The 24,764-nt window shown below is 46.6% G+C and overlaps 1 protein-coding gene across 2 annotated transcripts in view; it reads left to right on the top strand.

Moving 5' to 3' along the window:
• The window catches only part of ME3 (malic enzyme 3), a 226,641-nt gene that overhangs the window by 124,083 nt on the left and 77,794 nt on the right, over positions 1-24,764 (top strand). For both annotated transcript variants that reach the window (XM_018043262.1, XM_018043261.1), the window contains exon 5: positions 23,351-23,426. In XM_018043262.1, the coding sequence (XP_017898751.1) occupies positions 23,351-23,426 (76 nt within the window). The remainder of the gene's footprint in view (positions 1-23,350; positions 23,427-24,764) is intronic.

The following is a 24,764-nucleotide window of genomic DNA, read 5'->3' on the forward strand; positions in this document are numbered from 1 at the left end:
CTTTCCTCAAATAACCTTGATTTCTCACTAGCCTGTAAAATGCACGAAAGCTTGTGTTTGCTCACAGAAACAGACTCACAGAGAACAAACGAGTGGTTACCAGTGGGAGAAGGAAGGGGGAGAGGTGAGTTAGGGGTGTGGGATTAAGAGAGATGAACTACTATGTATCAAATAGATAAGCAACGAGGATATATTATACAGCACAGGGGGGAATAGCCATTATGTTTTAATAAATTTAAATGAAATGTAATCTATAATAGTATCGTATCACTGTGTTGTACACCTGAAACTAATGTATTATTTTAAATCAACTATTTGTCAATAAAAATAAAAGCTTGTGTTTGCGCAAGCTAAGTTCACTCCCAAAAGAGTGGCTTCTTAAGAGATGCTGCAAATAAAGCAACTGTTTTGAAAGGTCCCCGACTGGAGGACAAGTTAGATCATTGTTGTGGAATTTCTTCAAGAAAAGTGAAGGCTGTCTTGCCAGAAAGAACCCCACCACCAGCTGGCCAGTCTCCAAAATCCAGTGTCGTGTTCATGTCCTTGCACCCACAGGAATCCCCCAGATTTCTCAGGTGCCCTGAATGGGGAACGCTGAAGACTTTATCTATAAGCTAGTCTCTTAGAGACTAACGTTAAACCAGCATCCAGGGGTGCCCAACCTTCAGGATCTAGTGTCCGATGATCTGAGGTAGAGCTGATGTACCAATAATAGAAATAAAGGGTACAATAAATGAAAGACACTTGAATCATCCCCAAACCATCCCCCTCCCCAGGCTGTGTGCTCCATGAAACTGGTTCCTGGTGACGCAAAGGTTGGGGACTGCTGTGCCTAGATCGCAGGGATTGGGACTTGGGAAGAAGAGGTTTTGTATGAATGGGAAAAGCAATAGGAAAGAACAGGTCAGGAAGGTTGTGTCTGCGGTGCTGGAGATAGAAGCAAGGACTCAGGCAGGGAACCCCAGTGCAGCATCAGCAGCGTCCAGAAGGCTACAGGAGGGGAGCAACTGAAAAAGCTAAAAAGACAAAGGGTAAAGCGAGTGGTGAAAGATGGACTTCTCCAGCTGGACACAACTTCTCAGACGAGCTCCTCTCCTGCACTGAAAACCTTAGGAGGGAAATGAACTACGTCTTTTCCTGCCCTGTGTCTCCCATGGTGCCAAGCATGGTATCTTCAGGCCTTGACCACAGAGAGCACTTAAAGACTATCTTCCGATTAGACTCCATTCAACAAGCATTGATTAAGCGCCTTCCTTATGGCTGGCCACCAGAAATACATGGAAGATCCAAATGGAATAAGATAGTTTATTCATGGTCCCTGACCTTAAGGAGTTTACAACCCACCTGAAGAGAGGAACAGCTCTAAGGTGATATAAACCAATTAGTAAAGCGTGGTATGGATTGACTGGTTTACTTTGAACACATAGAGGTAACATTATGTAGGAAGTATCTCCACTGAATTGTTGGTTCTTGATCTAAATCTTGAGAATAGGATTTTGATTCAAGGTGGGAAGGTGGCCCAGCACAGATCCTGGCATAAAGATTTACTGTGTGAGTTCTAAGCAGGAGGACCTGCATAAGCAAGAGATGTGGTTGGGACAAACAAGAATCACACAGGCTCTTAGGACTGGGAATATAGGAGACACTCCTTCCCTCTTAACAAAACCCCCACATTTCTTTCCAGTTCTTTCTTCTCCCAAATGGCCGTGTACTTTGAGAAGTCTTGGTCCTCTGCAACCCCAAGGAGTGGGAGCTAATTAATCCCTAGCCAGTCACAGAGAAGTTCCCTCACCAGTGACAATTCTGACCCAAATGCTGGGAGGGCACTCTGCCCAAGGACTTCTGGAAAGGTTTTCTCTTCCCAGGAGAGCTCCTTCTTTCCCGGATGTCCTCGGTCTGCTGGGAACTGTGGTGATCATCCTGCCGTCGCGAAAACAGGGCAGGGACCAAGCCTGTAACACCAAGGATGGTCACGGAGGGAGCCTGTGCCCTTGGTGACATTTTGAGCCAGCAAATAAACAAATCCTGAGTCACCTCCCCCTGCACCTCTTGTTAGGAGAAATAAATTTCCTCTTTCCGGCCAGTTGAGTCAAAGTTTTTCTGTTACCTACAGCTGAGAGCAGTGTTCCTTCCTGATGGGATATCTGAATCACCTCGCTTAGAACAGGGGCTCACATTCATTTATTCAGAGCTTCCGATGCTCCAGGTGCTTGAATCAGGCCCCACAATGTCTCTTTCAGTTTTGTGATATTAAGCCCATTTTCATGAAGAGGAAACTGAGGCACTGAGATTCAATAACCTGAAATAGCTTACACGTCTAGTACCCAGTTGAGCCGAGATTCCAACCCTGGCTGCAAAGCCCCTCACGTCCTTCTGAGACTCTCCTCCCTGGTGATGGAGCTTCTCCAGGACAGAGGACTCACCATCACCTCGCGGACGGCGTATGTAAGGAGACTGCTCCATCACTTGGGCGGGGAAGGTAAGGACAGCGTGAAGCCGAGTGAGGACTTAAGATTGTGCTCCTCAGGGATCACGGTCATGCTTCTGAGGAGGGGCTTCCGGGAAAGCATTTTGCAAGGAGGATCGTCCTCACAGGCCTTAAGAGGAGCGCCCACGGGGCATTGCTGTGTTAGCTGAAGTCCAGGGAGACAAGGGCCTTGCAGGGTCTGAGAGGTGAAGTGAAGGGTGAAAACACAGGATGCGGAGAAAGGGGTACCCGTAGGACGTGGAGACGTGCGGGGTGTGAAGGTGAGCGTGAGAGGAAGAACCGTTAGGTGTGCGCTGCATGGCAGTGCAGTGTCAGCGTGGAGCGTGGAGCTCGGGCTCCAGAGCTGCCGCAGTGATCTGGGTCAGATCAGCATCTCTGGAGGGCTCAGGACCACCATGGTCACGTGACCTGTATTCTTAGCATCTCAAACCAGCTGTGAGAAATCAGAAGTGCTCCTGTCCCTGAGTCACAGGGGAGAGGTTCAGAAGTGATGGGCCACGAGCCCGGAGCCTCAGTGCTGGTCAGTGGCAGGACTCAAACCCCGGTCTGTCCTGCCCCGTGGCCTCTCCCTCCTTCCACGTGGGAACCCCCTCTAGATCTGCATGGCTGATACTCAGCATTCCCGAGTCGTGCATCCACACATGTGTCCTCTCCAGAACAACAGCTAAGCTGACATGTTCCTTAGACTGAATGAAATTAGCAACAGGGATCTGCAGGAACCCTTGTGCATGGGTCTCGGCTGGAGTCCCCTGTGGGGAGACAGGCAATGTGGGGCCACATCAGGGTGCCCGGTTAGGAGAGCTGGGGTTGGCACCTTGCAGAATCTTTACACCCACACAAGCAGGCACAGTCTTTCAGGCACATAGCGAGGACACACCAAGGTCTTCATGGATCCTGCTCTCGTGATACGCCCTTGAGTCGCTGCCCGATGGCCCCACACTGAAGCCCACCCCATGCACAGCCAGCACAGCTGTTACCTGTGTGCCCCCTGCGGCCCACTCCCCAAAACCCACACAGCTCCCTGCTCTGGGTTCCGAAACAGGCTGAGACATTGACCTCCTCAGAGGACTTGGAGAATAGTTACATCTCTCCAGGGAGTCTCAGGTGAGGCCCTGGCTGTAAAGAGGAGGTGAGGCCCTGGCTGTAAAGAGGTGGAATCAATTAGCTCTTAAGAGACCCTTGAGCTCAGTGCGTCACAGGTTTGCCTTTGCTTGCAGCCTATGGTGACCGGATCATGGAGCTCAAATCAAGGCCTAGATGGGACATGGCACCTCCCCCCCAGGGGCACAAGTCAGTAGAAACAGTAGGGCTGGAAGTCAGGTCCCCTGGCTCTGTGCACAGAGAGAGGGGTGTTTCCCACCATTTGACCCAAGCTTGATTTGTGTTACTTGTCTGTGTCTAGCACTTTGAAGTTTCAAAATGAATTCAAATACAATCCCACCAAACTGAGCTTTGAAACAGAGAGGGCAACACTGTTCACATGAGGAAATGAGGGATCCAGAGCTTGACTCCCCAGGCTGCACAAACTGTAAGAGAACAGAACCTAGACTTTTTCTTCTAGTTGCTATTCAGGATTCCTTCCACTACTGGACTGACTCTAAGCATCCAGTGGGCAGGAGCCATATTTGTTTAGCTCATCATTTGATACCCAGCACCCAGGACAGAGCCTAGGTACACGCCTTGTTAGGTGAAAGGAAGGACGGACGGAAGGATCAGTAGATAGAACAGGATAAAACAGGATAAAAGAAACTTGGAGTCTTATTTTCCTGATGACTTCTAATAGATCTTTGGGGAGTGAGCTTCTATTAATGGCTCCTTACTTAAAAACAAAGAGCTTTAACTCTAATTTTGTTTAAAATGCATTATGCCCTAAATTTTTAATACTAATGTAAATTACATTGGATTCCTTTAAAAATTTTCAACAGGAAGACTTGCCCAGGACTGGAACATAGTAGGAACTTAATAACTGTCTCCAGAGTTTAACTGGATTTAAAAGCGAGGCTGGGGACATAAATGTAGCTGCAAGGAGTTTCCATGTTACTGGATAATTAAAGAAAAGAATTTATTATTTGCAAAATGACTTTATCCCCACATCCAGGCCTGTCAATGATATCAGGACCTGCATTTCCAGAATCTTTGGTTCAAAAGGGTTAATAACTTTGTCTGGTCCTCACTACGAACAGGTGGTGAGGGCAATAGATTGCCCTTGCCTGCCAGTGCAAAATGGACCTGGCATGAGCCAGCTGTGCGTCTCATGTGCAGCCAAGTGGACGGACTTGGATGTGAGGTTGTCAAGGTAACGCTTTCACTGATCGGAAGAATAGATGAAGCTGGAATAAACTTCCTTGGCTCATATGGGGGTGGGAGTGGGCGTAACCAGGAGTGACAAGCAGAGAAACTTCTCTCTTTCTAGACAAAGATGGTGCACTAAATTAGAATTCAAGTAGCAATAGAGAAAATCAGGTAACGTGCTGGCTAGATAATTCTAGCAATTAAATAGGCAATTAAATGATTTTGATGATCAAACCAAAAATGAGGAGGAGGGGAGGAGTGTTTAAAAGTAAACCTCTTCCCAGGCCATTGGTTTTAAACTTTTGTCCTAAGAGTCCACTTTAAGAAATTACAGACTCCAGCTTTCTTTCCCAAGGTTCTGATTCATTGAGTCAGGAGTGGAGCACAAGAATCTCTGTCTTAAAACTGTCCACAGTTTATTATTCTGCATGAAATTTATAGACTATATTGGTAGCACATGGACCATAATTTCATAAAGCCTCCTCTGGGTAAATAGAACATCAGAAATCAAACTCAAGTTGGAGCCAACTCAGCTGTTCTCATCTGATGGGAGAATTTAGGGAAAAATAAAAGCTGTTTTCTACTTAGCCTTAGTTTAGAAACAAAATAAAAACCAGAGTTTAATTAGTCGGTGATTGATGACAGATGAGTTTCTGAAATAAGCTACTGCAGTTTATATTTTATACTTCCTTTTAATCTTACATTCTACCAAATGCTTCCCTAATTGACAGAAACCAGCAGTTGTTTGCTTTGCCTAATGCTCTTTCTTATTTTGTGTGTGCGTGCTAAGTCACTTCAGTTCTGTCTCACTCTTTGCAACCCCATGGACTGTAGCCTGCCAGGCTTCTCTGTCCATGGGAATCTCCAGGAAAGAATACTGGAGTGGGTTGCCATGCCCTCTTCTAGGGGATCTCCCCAACCCAGGGATCAAACCCACGTCTCTAATGTCTCCTGAATCGGCAGGTGGGTTCTACCTGTGAAGTCCTTCCCCATCTCACCCAACAGCAAATTCCTGCTTACTCTTTAAAATCATCCAAAATGTCTTCTTCTCTTGCTCCCTCCTTAGTCTCTGTGCCCATACTTAAAAAAAAAAAAATTAATTAAGTTATGTATTTATTTGGCTGTGCCAGATCTTAGTTGCAGTATGCAGAATCTTTAATTGTGGCATTCAAAATCTTTGTTGAAGCATGAGGGATCTAGTTCCCCAACCAGGGATCAAACCTGGGCCCCCTGCGTTGGGAGTGCAGGGTCTTAGCCACTGGACCACCAGGGAGGTCCCTGCGTCCCCACACTCTTGCTTTCAGAATATTTTGCTCCTTCCTCTAAGTCTGTCCACAATGGCCTCTGCTACTAGGCTATTAATGAAATTACTACATTGTTATCCGGTAGTTATTTAGAGATGTGCTCCATCAATCTCTGCTCTGATTGAGTGAATGGATGAATATATGTTCCATAAGCACAGAGGATTTTGCCTGTTTTGTTAACTGAAATGAACATTTTAAGTGCCCAGAACAGGTCTTGTCATAAAAAGTAATTATTTTATTAATTCATGAATGAGTGCTTTAGCTTAAACAACCATCTGAAAAGGCTGGACCTGCTATGTTTCTCAGTGTACCAGTACAAATTTTTCATAGTGGCACCAGCGTAAGCACAGTCTCCCAAACAAGTCATGATTAAGCTCCCCACTTGACATTTCTGTCATCTAACAGTTTGAGGCTTAGCTCTATAGACCCAAGGGATTCTAATCAAGAAACAGAAGTAATATTGCAAGCATATAGCTCATACCTATATAATCGGATCAAGTTAACTTTTCTCATCCTTACTCAATACGTTTTTCTATCCATAGTAAGCCTGGGATAGCAATGATTCTCTAGGATAGTTTATATAGAATAATTGTAGAAATAGCTTCCATTTATTGAGCACTTACTAAATGTACCAGGCATTGTATTAACTGCTTTCCACATGTTATCTCTTTTAATTGTCTCAGGCAACTTGATTAGGAATGTTTTATTATCCCCACTTTACAGATGAAGAAACTGAGGCTCAGATGTAGTCATTTGCCAAGGTCACTCGGCTACTAATCAGAAGACCTGAGATTTGAGCCTAAGTCTATCTGAGCTTCTGCTCTCAAGCTTCTCCGTAACTCTGGGGCTTTGAATTGAGTGGATCTAGTTGGAACTTTCTCCTGACCAGAGAAACATACGTTGTTTTCTAGTCATCTCAGAGCAAATATTTTCTTGGCCTTGAACATTCCTGATCTTGAGTTTTCTCAAGATCTAAAGGCTAAACTCGGTCAAAATGATAAATTAAATTAAATGTCCCCCCACACACACACCCCTCATCCCCACTTGATTACACCTGATGAGTGGCTCTCTCATTCATTTGGTTCCAGGCACTTAGCTGTCTCTTGCATTTGCTTCCACTGATCAGGGTCCCTGAGGTTTGCACGTATGTTTTCCCAGTGAACTTTTGTCCTCTCTGAAAACTGCATTCTGCTCTCTTTATCAGATTCCAGCTTTCATGACTAATATGCGGTGATAACTCCAGAACTGTTTACACGACAAATTAAAGTGGGCAGAATCTTCCGCTTACAAATTGCTTCAAGACAGGGCTCAGATGTCTGCCCATAGAATCGTCTCCTACATGCTAGCATAAAATGGATCTGAGCTTGTACAGCTTCAGCTGGCCCTTTACTTAGAGGCCTGTTGTTTCTCGACAGGGTTCTGCGCTCCCAGCCTGTTTCTCAAACTGAGGCTACAGAGATTTATGACTCACCTAGGAAAAAATATGCTGGCTACTTCTTCAACCTGCTTCGGAAAAACAGAATGTTTCTCTCTCCCAATCTTGCACATACCTGTAAACAAGCAACTTATTGGCAGGGCCTCTGAAACAGAGGTATAGCAGTTTCAGACTCTCAGGTTTGATGATTATTTGCTTGGATAAATCAGAAGTTCGTGTCAGAACAGAGCCACGTTCCAAAAACTTATTGCCCACAGACCCAGATTAACTCAAGGCCTTCCAGACGGCAGGAAGGTGTGTGTTTGTTTTATAAAGTGGAGGCATGTGTGGGTCTGTGCCATGTTCCCAGCCATAAAAGAAAGTGAAGAGTGTTAAGTGTGACTTCTTGGGGGAAACGGGGCCTGACGTCTCTGTGATTATTATTTTTGGAGGAGTAAATATTTCAGTAGAAAAAGAAACTCCTTTGTACCAACTCTGAGTTTTCTTGGCATGTTTTAATATTTTCAAGTAACAGCTGAAACCACACTAACCTTCCCCATTCTAATTGGAAGCGTCTGTGAGTTGCAAAATTAGAATTTTCAGATTCTGAAGTGATTTGCTATTTGAACAGGGGTGTCAGTTTCAGCTGAAATTTTCATCTATGGGGCCTTTTTTCCCTCCGGATTATAAATTGTTCACTCAGCTAATGATGTGATGGAAATACACTTTTCACCAGCTTTCCGTGTACACAGGCTTTCTTAAAAATGAAAACCACACTTTCTTTCAGTTTCTTATTCTACACCTTATCATGATCCTCCTGATTCAAAGAGAACAGATGGAGAAATTCCTCAACCCTTGGAATTCGACTCAAACAATTTTCTCCTGCCAAAAAGCATCTCCTAATCAAAGACATCAGAGCAGCGAATGATATGTGCAAATTCCAGGAAGAAAAAAAAAATAGTTGGAACACTTAGAAACTTGTTCCAGTTTTTCTCTATGTTAATAGAAGCCTGTCTATTAGGGGGCTTAGTGATTTACAGATATCTTCTGAAGCTTCAGCAAGACAGATATGAAAGCGTGATGACCTCTTACCTGCTTGCCTTACTGTTTAGGCTACTTCCTGCCTCAGCGATGTTGCCTCAAGGACCCTCAGTACTCCCAGGTGTGAATGAGAATGATGGCAGCTTCCTGGGCTCACGGTGATGAGGAAATGGTGTAGCATTTATAAAATGCTCCCACAGGGAGCTGTCTTAGTCCGTTCTGGCCGCTGTAGCAAGATACCACAGACTGGGTGGCTTATAAACAAGAGAAGTTTATTTCTGCAGTTCTGGAAGCTGAAAGTTTGAGATCAGAGCACTGGCATGGTCAGTGGCATGGATGAGGCCTCACTTTTGGAAGTAGACTTGTCCTTTTATCCTCACATGGTAGAAGGGGTTAGGGAACTCTTCAGAGCCTCACATATAAGGGCACTAATCTCCTCCAGGAGGGCTCCACCCAAAGGCCCCACCTCCTAATACCATCACATTGGACATTAGGATTTCAGCATATGGAGGGACACATTCAGACCATAGCAGGAATGAAACAAATACTGGTTTCTTCTCTTTCTCTTTTCATTTTACTTATCACAACTGCGGTAAAAATGACATGACTTACTTGAGGCCAAAGACCAGGCCTTCAAAGAGCCAAGACAAGCCTGAGTTTCGTAGGTTTAAAGCCTTGAAGGCTCCCTCCTCTGTGTGGATTCAACACCCACTCTGCAGAGTTTGGCACAGGGATTGTAGATTGTTCCCAAAAGTCAGAGAGAGCAAAAGACTGTTGGTGCTACTACACGCTTCACAGATGCTTGTTGCCAGTAGGGTTCATATTAATGACTTTAAAGACTACATGGGAAAGGGTTCAAATGATGCCACCAAAAAATGACCCTGACTCTGCCTGCTGGGTTCCCAATACATGTTTGCAGTATTGAATTTAATAGGCTGGACCTGCAGTTCTATAAGTTTTTGAGAATGAAAGGAAAAACAAATAATTGTGTCAAGACACAGGCAAACTAGAATATATGGTCACCCCACTTAGGAACCACAGCATGCATTTCTGTGTCTCTTAGAGAGAAACTGACATTCATTCATTTGAGAAACACATCTTAGGTTCCAGTTTAAGACTTTTTAAGAGGCTACTTTGTGACCTTATTTTATTTAACACTCACATTGGCTTACTGAGATGGATTTAACTATTAACTCGAGCCCCGTTTTAGTAATGAGCAACTGACACTCAGTGAGGTTCGTAATTTGCTAAGGTTGCACGGTGAATAAGGGTAAGACCTGGGATTTGAGTCCAGGTCTGTCTACCTGCAAATTCATGCTCTTGCAACCATTCTAGATCTAACATTCAGGGCTTGCTAGATTATGTCATTGTTGTTGTTGTTTAATACCTAAGTGTCCAACTCTTGTGACCCCATGAACTGTAGCCTGCCAGACTCCTCTGTCCATGGGATTTCCCAGGCAAGAATATTGGAGTGGGTTGCCATTTCCTTCTCCATGGGATCTTCCCAACCCAGGGATCGAATCCTCATCTCCTGCATTGGCAGGCAGGTTCTTTAGCACTGAGCCATCAGGGAAGCCCAGATTATGTCACAGGCCCATAGATTTCTACAGGCTATGTGATCTATTGATGAATTTTTCAGATGGGGAAGCAAGCTCAGAGATATCTTATAACTTTTTAACACTCACAGAGCTGGATATACTAATGGAAATTTTCTAGTGCCCTTTTCTCGACCACTCCATTCCCACACAGAGGAGAGAAAGCAGTCTGTTCAGAGGTTCCCTTTTGAAGTGGATACGATGTTTATAGGGCTGTACTGGGGGGACCCATGGCCATCAGTGGAGGACACGGTCCCTTCTCTCCAGATGCTTCAGGTCTACTTGAAGGAAACTGTCCAAGAGCAGCAAGAGGAGAGAAGGTGAGAGGGAAGGGCCCAGGTGCCCCAAAGTGGGGCTCCCGGCCCAGCTCTGCGGCTCTATGGCAGCCATCTAGAGGTTGCCTGTTCTGTCATCTCCCCACCCTCTAAGCGAATCTCCATTGTTGCCCATTATACTCTATTTTCTTTTCTTTCCTAGTCTGCCTAGAACAAAAAACTCCACTGGATCAGAGGTAAAGTCCCATTCTTCCTTATTTCCTAGGATCCCAGCACTATGCTGGCTGCTTAAAGCTGGATGCATGAAGCCAGGGGCACGGCAGGAGGTACCCTCAAGGAAGCCCCGCCCGCCCCAGTCCCGCTGCCGGAGTCGAGTGGCGAGTGGCGCGGTTGGAACTCCAGTTCACGCCTTTATGCCTCACTGCGAAGGCAGGCACCCTCCCTTACTGTCATCTTGGAGGGCCAGGAGGAAAGGGGGCCATCTCAGGGTGGGAGGGGACACCTGCCCGCCTCCGAGGGAGACAAGGGGAAACAACAGCAGGGGCGGTAGGAGGGCCGGCAGGCGAGCTATGGTTCAGTGGGTTAAGAGTCAAAACGTCCCTCGAGATGGAAACTAAAACCCCGGCAGGCTTGTGAGTGACCTGCCACGGATAGGTGTTCCCCGCACCTTTATTCACACTCCCCCGCGGGCGGACGTTTCGCAGAACCAGAGGAGAACGTGATGCTTACATTCCTCCCAGCAGGGCGGCTACCTCGCCGCATCCTCAGCCTCTGCCTCGCCAGGTGCTGGGCCTCCAGGCCCTGGGACTTCTCCGACCTACTTTCTCCAGCTGCGCTGTTGAGACCAGGAGGCTCCTGCTAGGCTTTAAAAATAGCCTCTTGCGTGCTTTCGGAGGCCAGGTTTCCTTGCTGCCAAAAATGTGCGGAATGGTGGTTCCGTGGCAACAGCGAGCCTTTGTTCCCAAATTGAAAGTTCACGTCCCTCCTCCTGAGCCGGTCCTCGGTGGTTTGCCTGATGTCACTGACCCTGCTTTAATTAAGTCCTCCTTTTTTTGTTGGACTTGGTGCCAGGAAGCCTAAATGAATGTTGTCTCTTTGAGTGGGTTTTGTTGGTTGTTTTTTTTTTCCTCTCTCACTTCTATTTTAGGAAACTTCTGAGGGTCCCTCCTCTGCAGGGGGAGATAAGGGCTAAGAGTCTTTTTCTCAAGAAAAAGCATTCTCTTAAGTGAGCGTTATCTTTGTTTTTCTTTCTCAGTGTAACTGAATTCTAAAATTCAAGAGAATTTTCTGCCTCCTGATGAAAAGTGGAGATAGTGTTGTCATTTACAGGCCTTTGCCAGTGGGAGGAAACCTCTCCTGCACTTGCTCTGACAAAATCCCAACAGACTGTTTTAAGACAGGTTCAGAGAAGAAATCAGGATCACCCCTGGCTGTGGGCACTGCACAAAAATTGGATACTGGTGTACTAGCTTCCTTGCAACAAAGGCCCACAAACAGAGTGGCTGAAAACAGCAGAAATTCATTGTCCCACAGTTCTGGAGGCTGCAAGTCTGACAAGTGTCGACAGAGTCGAGGTCTTTCTGAGATCTGTAGAGGAGAGTCCTTCCCACTAGCTCCTGTAGTTTGCCAGTGGTCCCTGACATCCCTTGGCTTGTAGACACCCCACTCCAACCTCTGCCTCCATCACCACAGGGCCTTCTTCTCCCCGTATGTCTCCATCTTCGCCTCTTTTCATAAAGACACCGGTCATTTTGGATGGAGTGTGTGCATATCCCGTCATGTCTGACTCTTTGTGACCCCATGGATTGTAGCCCATCAGGCTCCTCTACCCATGGAATTTTCTAGGCACGAATATTGGAGCGGGTTGCCATTTCCTGCTCCAGAGAACCTTCCCTACCCAGGGATTGAGCTCATGACTCCCGTGTCTCCTGCATTGGCAGGCGGATTCTTTGCTGCTGAGCCACCTGGGAAACCCCATTTTGAGTGAAAGACCTCCGTAACGACCTCATCTTTTTTTATTATTATTATTTTACCTGGAGAAAACCATAATTCCAAAAGACACATGCACCCCAATGTTCATTGCAATGCTATTTACAATAGCTCAGACATGGAAACGACCTAATGACCTCATCTTAATGACATCTGCAAAGACCCTATTTCCACAGAAGGCACCAGGGGTTAAGGTTTTAGTATGTCTTTTTAGAGGGAGGCACACAATTCAATTCTGAATTGTTTTATTTTCTTGGCTTGGTATTTTCTGTCACGCAGAAAATATTTGGATATGTTATAGCTTCCTAGTCTAAGTAACCAGTATCAGCCACCATTTGCGAGTGGTTACTGCACGCCAAGCACTATCCCCCTGCCTGACCTGTTGTTTCATTGAATCCTCACAGACACGTTGAGATAGGTGTTATTGTATGCCCTGTTTCTAACTAAAAACATGGAGGCTCAGCTCTGTCTCATTTCAGCACCCACATTCTGGACCGCTCAGCATACCCAACACGTATTTGTCTTCTGGAGCACCCGTTGTGAGCTAGGTGCTATGCTGAGCCCCAGGGTTACAGCAGTGAACAAGACCGATGTCGTCCTGCCCTCGTAGAACATGCTGTCTCAAGGGAGGAGCTGTGCACTGAAGACATACTGTTCTAAATAACAGCCGCTAACCTGCAATGCCATAGCACCTGTTCTAAATAACAGCCGCTAACCTGCAGTGCCATAGCGCCGGCTCCAAATAGGAATTCTCCTCTGCTGTCACTGCCTGAGCTCTGCTGTAGGAACAGTGATTGCTGAGATGAAGAGTAATGAGAAGATCCTCCAAGAAGGAAGGCTCTTACCTCTGCTTTACCCAGAGCGCCAGTATCTCGATTTACGTAACGGGCATCTCTGAAGGATGTTGCGGCACAGAGTGGCCCGTGGCTAGGTGATGCTCTGGAACACGCAGCCCTGAAAGCTTACTCCCTGCTTCTGCATCATGACCCGTGGGTCACCTGGGGCCTGTGCTCAGCGTCATCCCCACTCCAGGGCCGGGTCCTGCGGTCGCCTCCTCTGGAACAGTACCGACGGCCCCAGTGAAGGAGCAGATGGTGAATTACAGACTAGCTTTCCACACACACCCCTAAGTGTCAGGTCAGACCTGGAGCAAACATGTCTTCTGGGCCAAATGAGTTTAAGTACGTGAAAGAATAAAGGAGGTATTTCATTTTTGTTAGGCACGAATCCTTTCCCTTCCCTGGCCACATATTTAGCCCAGAACTCTGTTGGGGAGAGGGCTGCGCACTGTCTCCAGACACTCCTGCTCAGGCCCTGCTGTCCAAGCATCGGCTGAGAAGGAACCTGGCTTCTGTTTCTAGAAACCAAAGTAGGAAGGTCCAAATTTGTGAAAGCTGTAAACCAGGGGACAGTGATTTTTGTTCCTGGACAATTCTCTGCAGTCTCCCTTTAAACAGTAACCTACCAAATACACATACAGTATTGTTTTAGGTGTATTTTGTTTCCCAGGTGGCTCAGCAGTAAAGAATCCGCCTTCGGTGCAGGAAACCCAGGTTCGATCCCTGGGTGGGAAAGATCCCCTAGAGAAGCGCATGGGAATCCACTCCAGTATTCTTGACTGGAGAATCCCATGGACAGAGGAGTCTGGCATGCTATAGTCCATAGGGCCTCAAAGAGGTGGACACAACTCACAACTTTTCAGGAATGTTCTGTAAAGCAGGGCATATATTCATTTAAGCCCTGATTCCATAGGTTGGCAGCTTGCTGGGTTCTTTATGTATATATTTATTTTTTTCTTTCCTGAAATTTCAAAATTGTTTCCCTGAAGTAAACAGGAAAAACTTGGGGAAAGTCATCAGAAGCCAAAGTTATTTTTGTTTTTTTCCTTGTTTCAGTTAAGGGCTGTTAACGTGAGAGATCCCCGTGAGCGCCTCTCAGACAGAGGCCCATCGTCACAGCACCAGGAGCAGCCAAGGGCGTCTGCTCTGATTGCTCAGAGGAGTCTTTAGCCTTGATGAGCACTCAGGTTACCGTAGCTCCCTGCAGGGTGCTCAGCGCCCAGGGGTTCCCCAGGCTGCCTGCATTCACTCAAAAGCCGGAAGTGCCTCTGCGTCTCAGCGGAGCCAGGCCCAGTGCTCCCTGGACCTCCCCGCCTTCCTGCCCCCTTTTGTGCCCCAGAATAGGCCAAGAGCATCACACCAGCCATCACGGCAGCGTCTCACGTGGCCGCATTCTGGGTAGGGTTCAGGGTTGTGGGGGAGGGTGGCTTCTTCTCACTGAGAAGATTGAGACAGACCTAGAGCAAATTGGCCCCCAAAATACTAGCCCATTCAGCCAGAAAGGGCCGCCAGGAAACCAGAGAGGCCCCGCCCCCGCTCAGAATCCCCATAGAACTCCCAGGATTCTCGCAGCTGTCTGACCTGTCCCAAGGTCAGACAGCTACAAGGATTCGCATGTCTGCAGGCCTTTACAGTGTACAGAGTGTGTGAACTCGCCTTGCTTGGTCCTCGTGGTCACTCCGTAATGGAGAAGCGACTGTTCCCACTTTACTGAAGGGAAAACTGAGACACGGAGAGTTGAAGCCAGTCCAGCTCAGTCGCTCAGTCATGTCTGACTCTGCGACCCCATGAACTGCAGCACGCCAGGCCTCCCTGTCCATCACCAACTCCTGGAGTCCACTCAAACTCATGTCCATAGAGTCAGTGATGCCATCCAGTCATCTCATCCTCCATCGTCCCCTTCTCCCCCTGCCCTCAATCTTTCCCAGCATCAGGGTCTTTTCCAATGAGTCAGCTCTTCACATCAGGTGGCCAAAGTATTGGAGTTTCAGCTTCAGCATCAGTCCTTCCAATGAATACCCAAGACTGATCTCCTTTAGGATGGACTGGTTGGCTCTCCTTGCCGTCCAAGGGACTCTCAAGAGTCTTTTCCAACACCACAGTTCAAAAGCATCAATTCTTCGGCGCTCAGCTTTCTTTATAGTCCAACTCTCACATCCATACATGACCACTGGAAAAACCATAGCCTTGACTAGACGGACCTTTGCTGACAAAGTAATGTCTCTGCTTTTTAATATGCTGTCTAGGTTGGTCATAACTTTCCATCTAAGGAGTAAGTGTCTTTTAATTTCATGGCTGCAGTCACCATCTACAGTGATTTTGGAGCCCAGAAAAATAAAGCCAGCCACTGTTTCCCCATCTATTTGCCATGAAGTTGAAGTGACTGGTCCCAAATCACACACATGAAGGAGCCGCATTTCCAAACTTCCAAGAATCCTGTGTTTAAACCTCACCTCTGCCTTCACATCGCTTCCATCTGAATCTCAGCTATAGATATGGGGAGGAAGCCCATGGGAGAGTGTTGCGTGAGAAATAAGACGATGTACATAAAGGGCCGAACGGGGTTCCAGAGATATCAAAGAGCCTGTTCAGTGGATGAGCGAGTGGATGGTTGGATGACAGAGTGGATGAATATTGCTCTTCCCTGACGTGTATTCCCTTTCCAGCTGCCCTTGATCTCATCCTTATTTAACACTAGTTCTTGCAGGGAACATGGAAACTTTTAGTCCCAACAGTGCATCACCAAAGAACTCTGTCTTGCCCTCGTTCAGTGACCCTCATCCTGCAAGATTTTCTACCAAACTTTGATTGCCTTCCTGTTTCACCAAAGGCACACTGAACTGTCAACCCTAGTTCCTGACAAGCACTCACATTGACTTGGTATAAGTCTCACTAAAATATGAATTAATAATTAGCTCTGAGTGTTTACTGAGCACTCACTATGAGCAGTTCCTCGCTGGGCATTTTGCCAGCATCTGGATGCTGACTCCCCAGCCTGCACTCCTAACCACTAACTACACCAACCCAGCAACTCTTAGAGCTGCCATTTGTTGGGCACTTACTACACGCCAGCAGGGGCCATAGTAAACTCTTTGAATATGCGTTGTCGCAGTTGATCCTTCTAACAGGCATGAAGCAGCTCCGGTCAAGTTCTCCGTTTTACAGATAAGGAACTGCAGCTTGGGGAAGGGTAACCTGTTCACAGCCACTCGGCCAGTGAGGAGCGAAGGCAGGCAGGCTCTGAACCCTGATGCTGCGGCCCCAGAGCACATATATTTAACCCCTCCTCTCTGCCACCTCCCCCTGCCATTTCTCTGAACTTCTCTGGAGTCGCTTGCACCCTCATCACTCTTAGTGATCTGTTTTATTGGAAGTAATCCCTGAAAATCCCCTTGCCAGTGCCCGGGACTGCATGGGCCAGAGATCTCTGGTGAGACTGAGCAGGTGTGGGTCAGTGCCCCTCCCAGGCACTGAAGTATTCTTCCTGAAGCCACTAAGAAGGAAGGCAGAGAAGTGAGCATCTGCGTTTCTCACTTGGTCAGAACCTCATGACAGCAGAGATAAGAACCAACCCCATCACCATGTATTGCTGGAAAAACTAATGCCCGCCTCATCCTTTGAGTGGAAGTAGTTAAACCTGAAAATAGGTTGCTGAGGGCATCTAAGAGGTCTTCTTCCCTGAAAATACCTACTTTTTGAGCTGGTCTAGATGCAATTTGGGTAGGAAGTGGAGGGATGGGTAAAGGATTTCCCCCTAGGATCCCGCTGGAACCCACAGTCCATTTGTTTAACCTCATAATCCCTCACTCTGCTCATTTTACTTCCTCACCAACATGCATCAAGAGAAATCTTTCATCAGTGGTTCCAATGAGCATCTATGATGCTCCTATTTTGGTCCAAGTCCCTAGCTCTTCATTGGGAACTAGGTCTCTGGAAAGAATAGGCAGTCTGGGGCAACAGAAAGAACACTGGACTCAGCATCTTGGTTCAGGTAGGTTCTGCCTCTTGTGAGCTGTGTGACCTCAGGAAAATCACTTCACCTCTCTGAATTTCCATGTCCTCGTTTATATAGTGAGGTCTTTGGACTGGATATCTCAAAATCCTCTTCCAGGGCAATCCTTTGGGGAAGATTGGTAGCTGTGAGTTATGTAATAAATGGAAATGCACTTTGAGAAGTCATTAAAAGCTGTTAATATATTTCAGTTTTATTTTTGCACTGTGATCCCTGCAGAGCATAAAATTATATATGCAAAAAAGGGAAAAAAGTCATCTTTTGAAATTTTTGTAGCTCAAATCTCAGTTTAAAAACAATCATTTGAAATGTCCCTCCACCCTCTTCTTATCTGCCACAAAGAGAGCCTATTTTAATGTAGCCAATTATTTTCATAATCATACTTTTCCTGTGTTTAGAATTAATCACTTGAGAGCTTTGCTAAGGTCTAAAATGGTGCCTGGATCTTAACATGTGAGCTTTTTGCTAAATATCATTACTAAGCCTCTATCTTGTAAAAAGTAATGTTGAGAAAAGGAGTTGTTTGGCTCTAAGGGACATTTCCAAAACAGGTCAGGGTTAAGAACTTCTAGAGGCCAGGAATGCGTCATAAGAATTAATTAACGTGAGTAAATGACTTCCTCAAGGTCACCCGGTGAGTCATCAGTGAGCCTTGGGCTGAGACCTGGTTTTTCCAGCTGGAAAGAATGGGCCCCCTTGTTAGCATTGTTGTTCCACGTGACTAGTTCCAGACGACCTGGCCGGGGAGGGGTGCGGAAATTGCTTATGAATATCAGAACTGCGGCTGTGGAAAAATAGAAGCTAACGAAGAGTCACAGTCCCTAACAAGGCCTCCTCAGGCCAAACCTCAGAGCAGCAGTTTGGAAGTTGAGAGGGTGCTTCTCTGAAAGGTCCCAGGCATACAGGCTCAACTTGGCCTGCTTACCCTGCTGCTGACACCAAGGCAGATGCGTGCATGCGTGCTGAGTCACTTCAGTCTTGCCCTACTCTTGTGACCGCATGGACTGTAGCCCACCAAGCTCCTCTGTCTATGGGCTTATCCAGGCAAGAATACTGGAGTGGGCTGCCATGCCCTCCTCCTGGGGATCTTCCCCACCCAGAGATTGAACCAGTGTCTTCTGCACTGCAGGCGGGTTCTTTACCACTGAGCCACTGGGGAAGCCCCCAAGGCAGGTACCAGTATTTAAACTTCAGGATGCCCACCACGTGTGACTGTTTCTCTCATCCAGGGAAGTCTTTGAAGTTCATTACTATCAACACAGTATGATTTTTTTCCAAACTCAAACTGCATAGAGATGATCTTTGGCAACAAGTTCCAAGAAACCAATCTGGTTCTTATTTTTGTCTTGATGGATACAACTAAGTGCCCTATGGTCATTTTAGAGTAGCCCAGAAAATTCCTGGAATTTGCTCTCAAACCTAATGAGTAAGTTAATTCGAAGACCCACATTGTCCCCAGTCAACATGGTGGAAAGAGCCTGGCAACTCCCAAGTCTTAGGCTCTGGAATTTGTCTCCCCACTGGCCTGTCCACTGCCTTCATAGATGCATTTCCCTGCTCTGAGCCACAAGCACAGCCCAGTACCACCAAGCCCAGCACACTGATCCCTTGAGCATGATACAACATAGGCCACATGAAAGTTTCTTTCACTCCAACTTACACCCAACTTATACCAAACTCTATACCTTTCATCACTCAAACTTCAACCATCCTTGTAGTTCACTTACTCACTTCTTCAAAAATTATGTATGAGTGTCTATTATGGACTAGGTTTAGGTATACAGTGGTCAACAACAAGAGAGTAAATGCTTGCCTTGACCCAGTGAAGTTTACAGTCTAATGAGAGCAGCATTTAACTAAATAACCACATAAATAACTGCAATAGGTTTGTGTGTGTAAGGATGGGATACTTGAGAATTATAACAAAGAGCCCCAAATTTGACTTGGAAGTCATCTGAAAAATAAGTAGGAATTAACTAAGCATATTGATAGAATGCAGAGACCAGGGCTGCCAGGCAAAGGGAACAGTGTATGAACTGGCCACGGACTAAGACAATCTTGACACGTGGAGGAATGGAAAGAAGGCCAGTGTGGTCAATGACTGGAGAAAGAAATAAGGATAAAGTGAAGAAGTTGTCAAGGGGGACCAGGCTGAGGACTTGAGTCTTTGTCCCAAGAACCGTGGAAAGACATGAAGGATATTTATCACAGGGGATAACAAAGTAAGCTTTTGGAGTTTTCTGTGGTCCATTGGTTAGGACCTGGTGCTTTCACTGCCGTGGCCCAGGTTCAATCCCTATCAGGGAACTAAGAGCCTGCAAGTTGAGAGGCATAGCCAAAAACACAGTAAGGCTTTGATTTCAAGAGCATCGCTCTTTCTTTTGTGTAGATACTAGATTAGGAAGAGAGGATGTCACAAGTTATCGTGGTGCTTTAGGGAACAGCTGTATTGGGAGTCTGGACCAGGTCAGTGGTGTCATGGGTGAAAGAAGTGTATGAACCAGGAGGTAATTCCAGAGCAGACGCGAAGGACTTGGCAGGGGTTACATAAAAGGGAAAAAGGACAGTGTCGAAGATGCTTCCGGGGGTCTGGGATTGTTAGACTACATGCCTGAGGGAAATAGTTACTGCGAAAGGGAGCAGGAGAGGAGAATCAGGTTTGTCTTGAGTTTTTTTGTCTTGTCTTTGATTCATAGAGATGCACGTTTAGATCATAATTTGGTTTTGGACAGGTGAAGTTTAAAGTGCCTTTGAGACATATGAAGGGAGATGGCAAGCAGGCAGTTGAATATAAATGTCTAGAACAATGGCTCTAAAATCAGAGGCACATTTTCTCCCCAGGGAACATTTACCGATGTCTGGAGAGGTTTTTGGCTCTCACAGCAGTGTGGGGGATGCTACTGGCATCTAGTGGGTAGAGACAGGGACGCTGCCCAACGTTCTACAGCGCACATGACATCCCCACCCTCCACAGCAAAGAATTATCCCACTCAAAATGTCAGTAGTACCAAAAATGAAAAACTCTGGTCTGCAGATCTTTGAGAGTCACTGGCCAAAAGCCTTGGACACTGATGAGACCATATAGAGAAAGAGGAAGAGTGAGAAGGAGAATGGGGCAGTGCAAACTCGGGAGGAGCTCTAACACCTCGTGGGGGGACGATCCGGCAGGAATGTCCTAAGAAGGAGCAGCCTGAGTGGTGGAAGAAAAACCACGAGAGCAGAGTCACTGAAGCCAGAGGCTCAAAGTGTCAGATGCTGCTGAGAAGACAAAGGAGACGACGGTCAGAAAGCTGCTTGTATTTCTGGAGTGGACATCATCCGGGGCCTTGGCAAGAGCAGGGCTGGCTGCACATTATTGAGTAATGACATGTTTCAGTGGAAGATGGGAAATGGAAGCGGCTCCTGTAGACAGCGCTTCCAAGAAGTTTAGCTGTGGGAGGGGGGAGAAGGAAGAAACCGCCTTGGCAACGAACGTGGAAGTCAAGAATAGTTTGGAGTTCAGTGGTGTTTTTCTTGTTTTAGTTTGTTTAAATTTTTTATTATGGATGGTGTCTAACATAGATAAAGTAAGCAGGCTATTATAATAGACCTCTCTGTACCCTGAATTCTGTGAACTCCAGATTGTTTTGTTTCTCAGAAGAGTAATTTTTATTTTTGTCATTGTTGTTCAGTTGCTGAGTCGTGTCCAACTCTTTGTGACCCCAGGAACTGCAGCACGCCAGGCTTTCCTTTCCTTCACTATCTCCCAAAGTTTACTCAAATTCATGTCGGTGGATTCGGGTGATACCATCCAGTCGTCTCATCCACTACCACCCTCTTCTCCTGCCCTCAGTCTTTCCCAACAACAGGGTCTTTCCCAATAAGTCCACTCTTCACATCAGGTGGTAAAGTATTGGAGCTTGAGCTTCAGCATCAGTCCTTCCAATGAATATTCAGGGTTGATTTCTGTTAGGATTAACTGGTTGGATCTCCTTGCAGTCCAAGGGACTCTCAAGAGTCTTTTCCAACACCACAATTCAAAAGCATCAATTCTTTGGTGCTCAGCCTTCTTTATGGTCCAGCTCTCACATCCGTACATGACTACTGAAAAACCGTAGCTTTGACTATACAGAACTTTGTTGGCAAAGTGATGTCTCTGCTTTTTAATGTGATGTCTAGGTTTGTCATAACTTTTCTTCCAAGAACCAAGCCTCTTTTAATTTAATGGCTGCAGTCACCATCCACAGTGATTTTGGAGTCTAAGTAGGCTGGACTCAAGTTCCAAACTCTGTCCCTACTGATGGGCAGCAGTGGAAATCTCTGCTGGATTCTTTCAGTGTCCAGCTGAAGTTTGTTTTTTTTTTTTTTTTGCCAGACCCTTGGGTATGTATAGTTGAATCATCAGCCAGTTATTTGGGCAGGTTTTATACACAAACTTGGATGTTCATCCTTCCTGCATCTCCCTCCCTTCCAGAACTTTCCCTTTCACTTTCTGAGTGCTCTACCAGCTGTAACTCACTTCTCTGACACCTCAAACTAGTAGGACTGAGGCTTTCTGCTGCCCCAAGTTACTTCTGTGTTAGACTGCCCTCAAGCAAAAGCCACAGATTGGCAGATCTCAAAGGGTATAATTCCTGCTCTCAGAGGCAGATTCCTCTCCAGTTTCTGACTGTTTCAGGCTCTGAAATTTTCACTGCAATGGGAGGATTGGCTGTGGATACGGAAGTGTATAGGTTTGCTGGTGGAAAACTGACAAGAGATGCTTCCTGTGACATCACAGACACGGTCACTAGGGCAGTGAGGGGAAAGGGGAGGCAGCTGGAGGTCTGAGAGCAAAGAAGTTGAAACAGTCTTTGCAAAGAGTGAAGAGTGAATTTTGATCAGAGAAACACTGTAGGCATGGAGACTGGTCAATGCTGAGAGTCTGGGTTGACGCCAAGAGTGGATGGTGGGGCGATCAGTCTGCCCTGTAGCGGGGCTGTCTCCATCTGCTCTTGTTGGCCTGGCCGGGAAGGCACAGGGAGCGGAAAGTGGGTTTTCTTAAGGGTGAGGGTTTCACAAGACGGTAGGACCGAAGAACAGGGCCATGGTGTTTACAGTGTTAACGAGGGCATGACTTCAGTAATGGGTCACAGAATCCAAGCAGCTGGTGAAGCCGGGGCTGCCGTTTGGGGGAAGCACTCTGATTTAGGCAGGGCAAGCAGAACAGGGAACCACACTTCCAACACACACTTCCCCAACCCTCTCACACTGGCAAAAACAGACTGAGTGTTTGGGCCTGGGTACTTCACAACTCAAAGGAGCCTCTCTCTCTTGGGTGCATTGGTCAAAAAAAAAAGGGGGGGTGGGGAGAAAGACGTGGTCCAGACCACTTGTCATCCTCTGCACCACCCACAACCTCCCCACCAGGCACACTTGTCTTCTCACCACTGATCCCAGGACAGGAGATTCATATCCACAGACTTAGGTCCAAACATTAAAAGTTCAAAGTCAAGCCAACAAACTGTCAAGTAAAATATGTTTCATCCTCCTACTTTACAGATATATCTTCATGGTCTGGAAGGCCAAGTTTGAATTTAGAATTCTCAGATTCAAGTGGTACAGAGGAAATAGGCTCATGGCTGGCAGCCCGCCCCTTTCTGTCCCCAGCTCCATCCTCCGCAGCAAGGGACCACGTGGACATGTATCTGGACATCACCGCCCACACGTCCAATTCCAGGCATGGCCCCAGGCTTGGAGACCCACCCACTGCAGTGTGGTCTGTCCTTGGAAGGGGGGACCCAGAGAAGAGGCCCACACAGCCCCTGAAGGCAGCCTGGGACCACTCAGGGAGATAATTCTGGGGTCCTGGGTGCCTGGTCTAGGGGGAGAAAAGTACAGGCTGCGGTGAGCACAGACTCCAGGTGGATACATCCCTTGGCCCCATGGAGCCCTTCCCCTGTGGGGAGCAGTTGAAGGAAGCCCAGTGCAGGGTCCTGTAAACTGATTGGGCTTTGAACAGGGACCCCTCAGCCCAGATCTGAGGCCAAGATTAAGCGGCACAGTGATACGCAGTACTTGTGGTCCCTGCTGTGCTCCTGGTCTGACTGTCTGTCTGTCTGCGTGTGCTTTGTTTTCCCTAGTGGGCTGTTTATCACCATTCATGACAAGGGCCACCTCGCAACAATGCTGAACTCTTGGCCAGAAGACGATATTAAGGTATGATCCTGCTTTCTTTGCTATTGCTCTCTTGTTGGATGAATCCTTTCAGCCTGCGCTAGTCATTCTGAGCTCTAAAAGGGGCCATGGCAACACTGAAGGCAGGACACCAAATCCATTCCCCCAGTCCCAGACCATAGTCCAGTTATAGACAAGCACAAATGCACCATGGAGTGAAGGCTTGCATTAACCAGATACCCTTGTGAAACTGTCTGTCATCATCGTCATCATTATTAATAGTAGTGCTAGTGCATGTATAGAGTACTAGCTAAATATTCACTGCTGCTTTCCATCATGGGTTCAGGTAAAATCCAGCATGGACCCTCTTCTCAAGTAGCCAACTTTTCATGAGAAAAGTAAGAGAGAGAGACTCAAAAGACTAACAGGTGGAACTTGATCAGAGATTAATGAGGCACACAGAAGAGCTGGGGCTGTTCAAAGAGTTTCCTTTCAGTCAGGGTAATCTGGGAAGACTTCATGGAAGAGGTGACATTGGAGCAAAGCATTGAGTTGAGGGGTAGAATTTGGACAGTCAGGCATTGGAGGGACTAGGATGGAGGGCAGGGACATTCTGCACCAAGAGAAAAGGTTTATGATGAGCAACATCTTCACACCTGGGTGTGCAGAGCAAGTGAGTGTATGTGTTGGGTGGGGGAACAGTGTGGGAGAGAAGGGATGTATGTGCAGAGTGACAAAATGAACCTGGCACTGTTTCCAGTTTTACTGAAAACATTTAAGGAGAAAAGTATTTTTTATATAATAAATGATATAATATAGAAGGCAAAATCAGTGCAGCTTTGAAGAAAATCGTTAGCCTCTGGCTGTGTAGCCAGATCTCTTCTCGTGGGGACTTTTGTGGAAGATTTCAGGGACTCTGGGTTCTAAGATCACCGTCACTTCTGCAAACAAATCTTATTGAATGACGCCATGCATGTGTGTGTGCTAAGTCGATTCAGTCATGTCCGACTCTGTGACCCTGTGGACTGTAAATCACCTACTATTGGAGGTATCCAAGGAGGGACCACATGATCACTTGATGTATTGTAAAAGAGGTGTGAACCTCAGCCCAGGGCAGAAAGGCATTGGGCTAAAGGAATATCTCCTCTGTTGTCTCTTCACATCTATGATTCTATAATCCTGTATTTGAAATTTGTAAAGATTGTATCTAGAAAGGAATATACTTAAAAGGAAACTAAGTAACAGTTAGGTCAGATCCCATCACCTTATCAGGCCCCCAGGACAGGGTGTCTCTCTGTGGCCCACCACTGTGCTCCCAGCACCCGTTACAGTGCTGGTACATTATTTTTGTTGCTTCGTTGCTCAGTCCTGTCTGACTCT

Source organism: Capra hircus, chromosome 29 (genome assembly GCF_001704415.2).
Source record: "Capra hircus breed San Clemente chromosome 29, ASM170441v1, whole genome shotgun sequence".
Taxonomy (NCBI): domain Eukaryota; kingdom Metazoa; phylum Chordata; class Mammalia; order Artiodactyla; family Bovidae; genus Capra; species Capra hircus.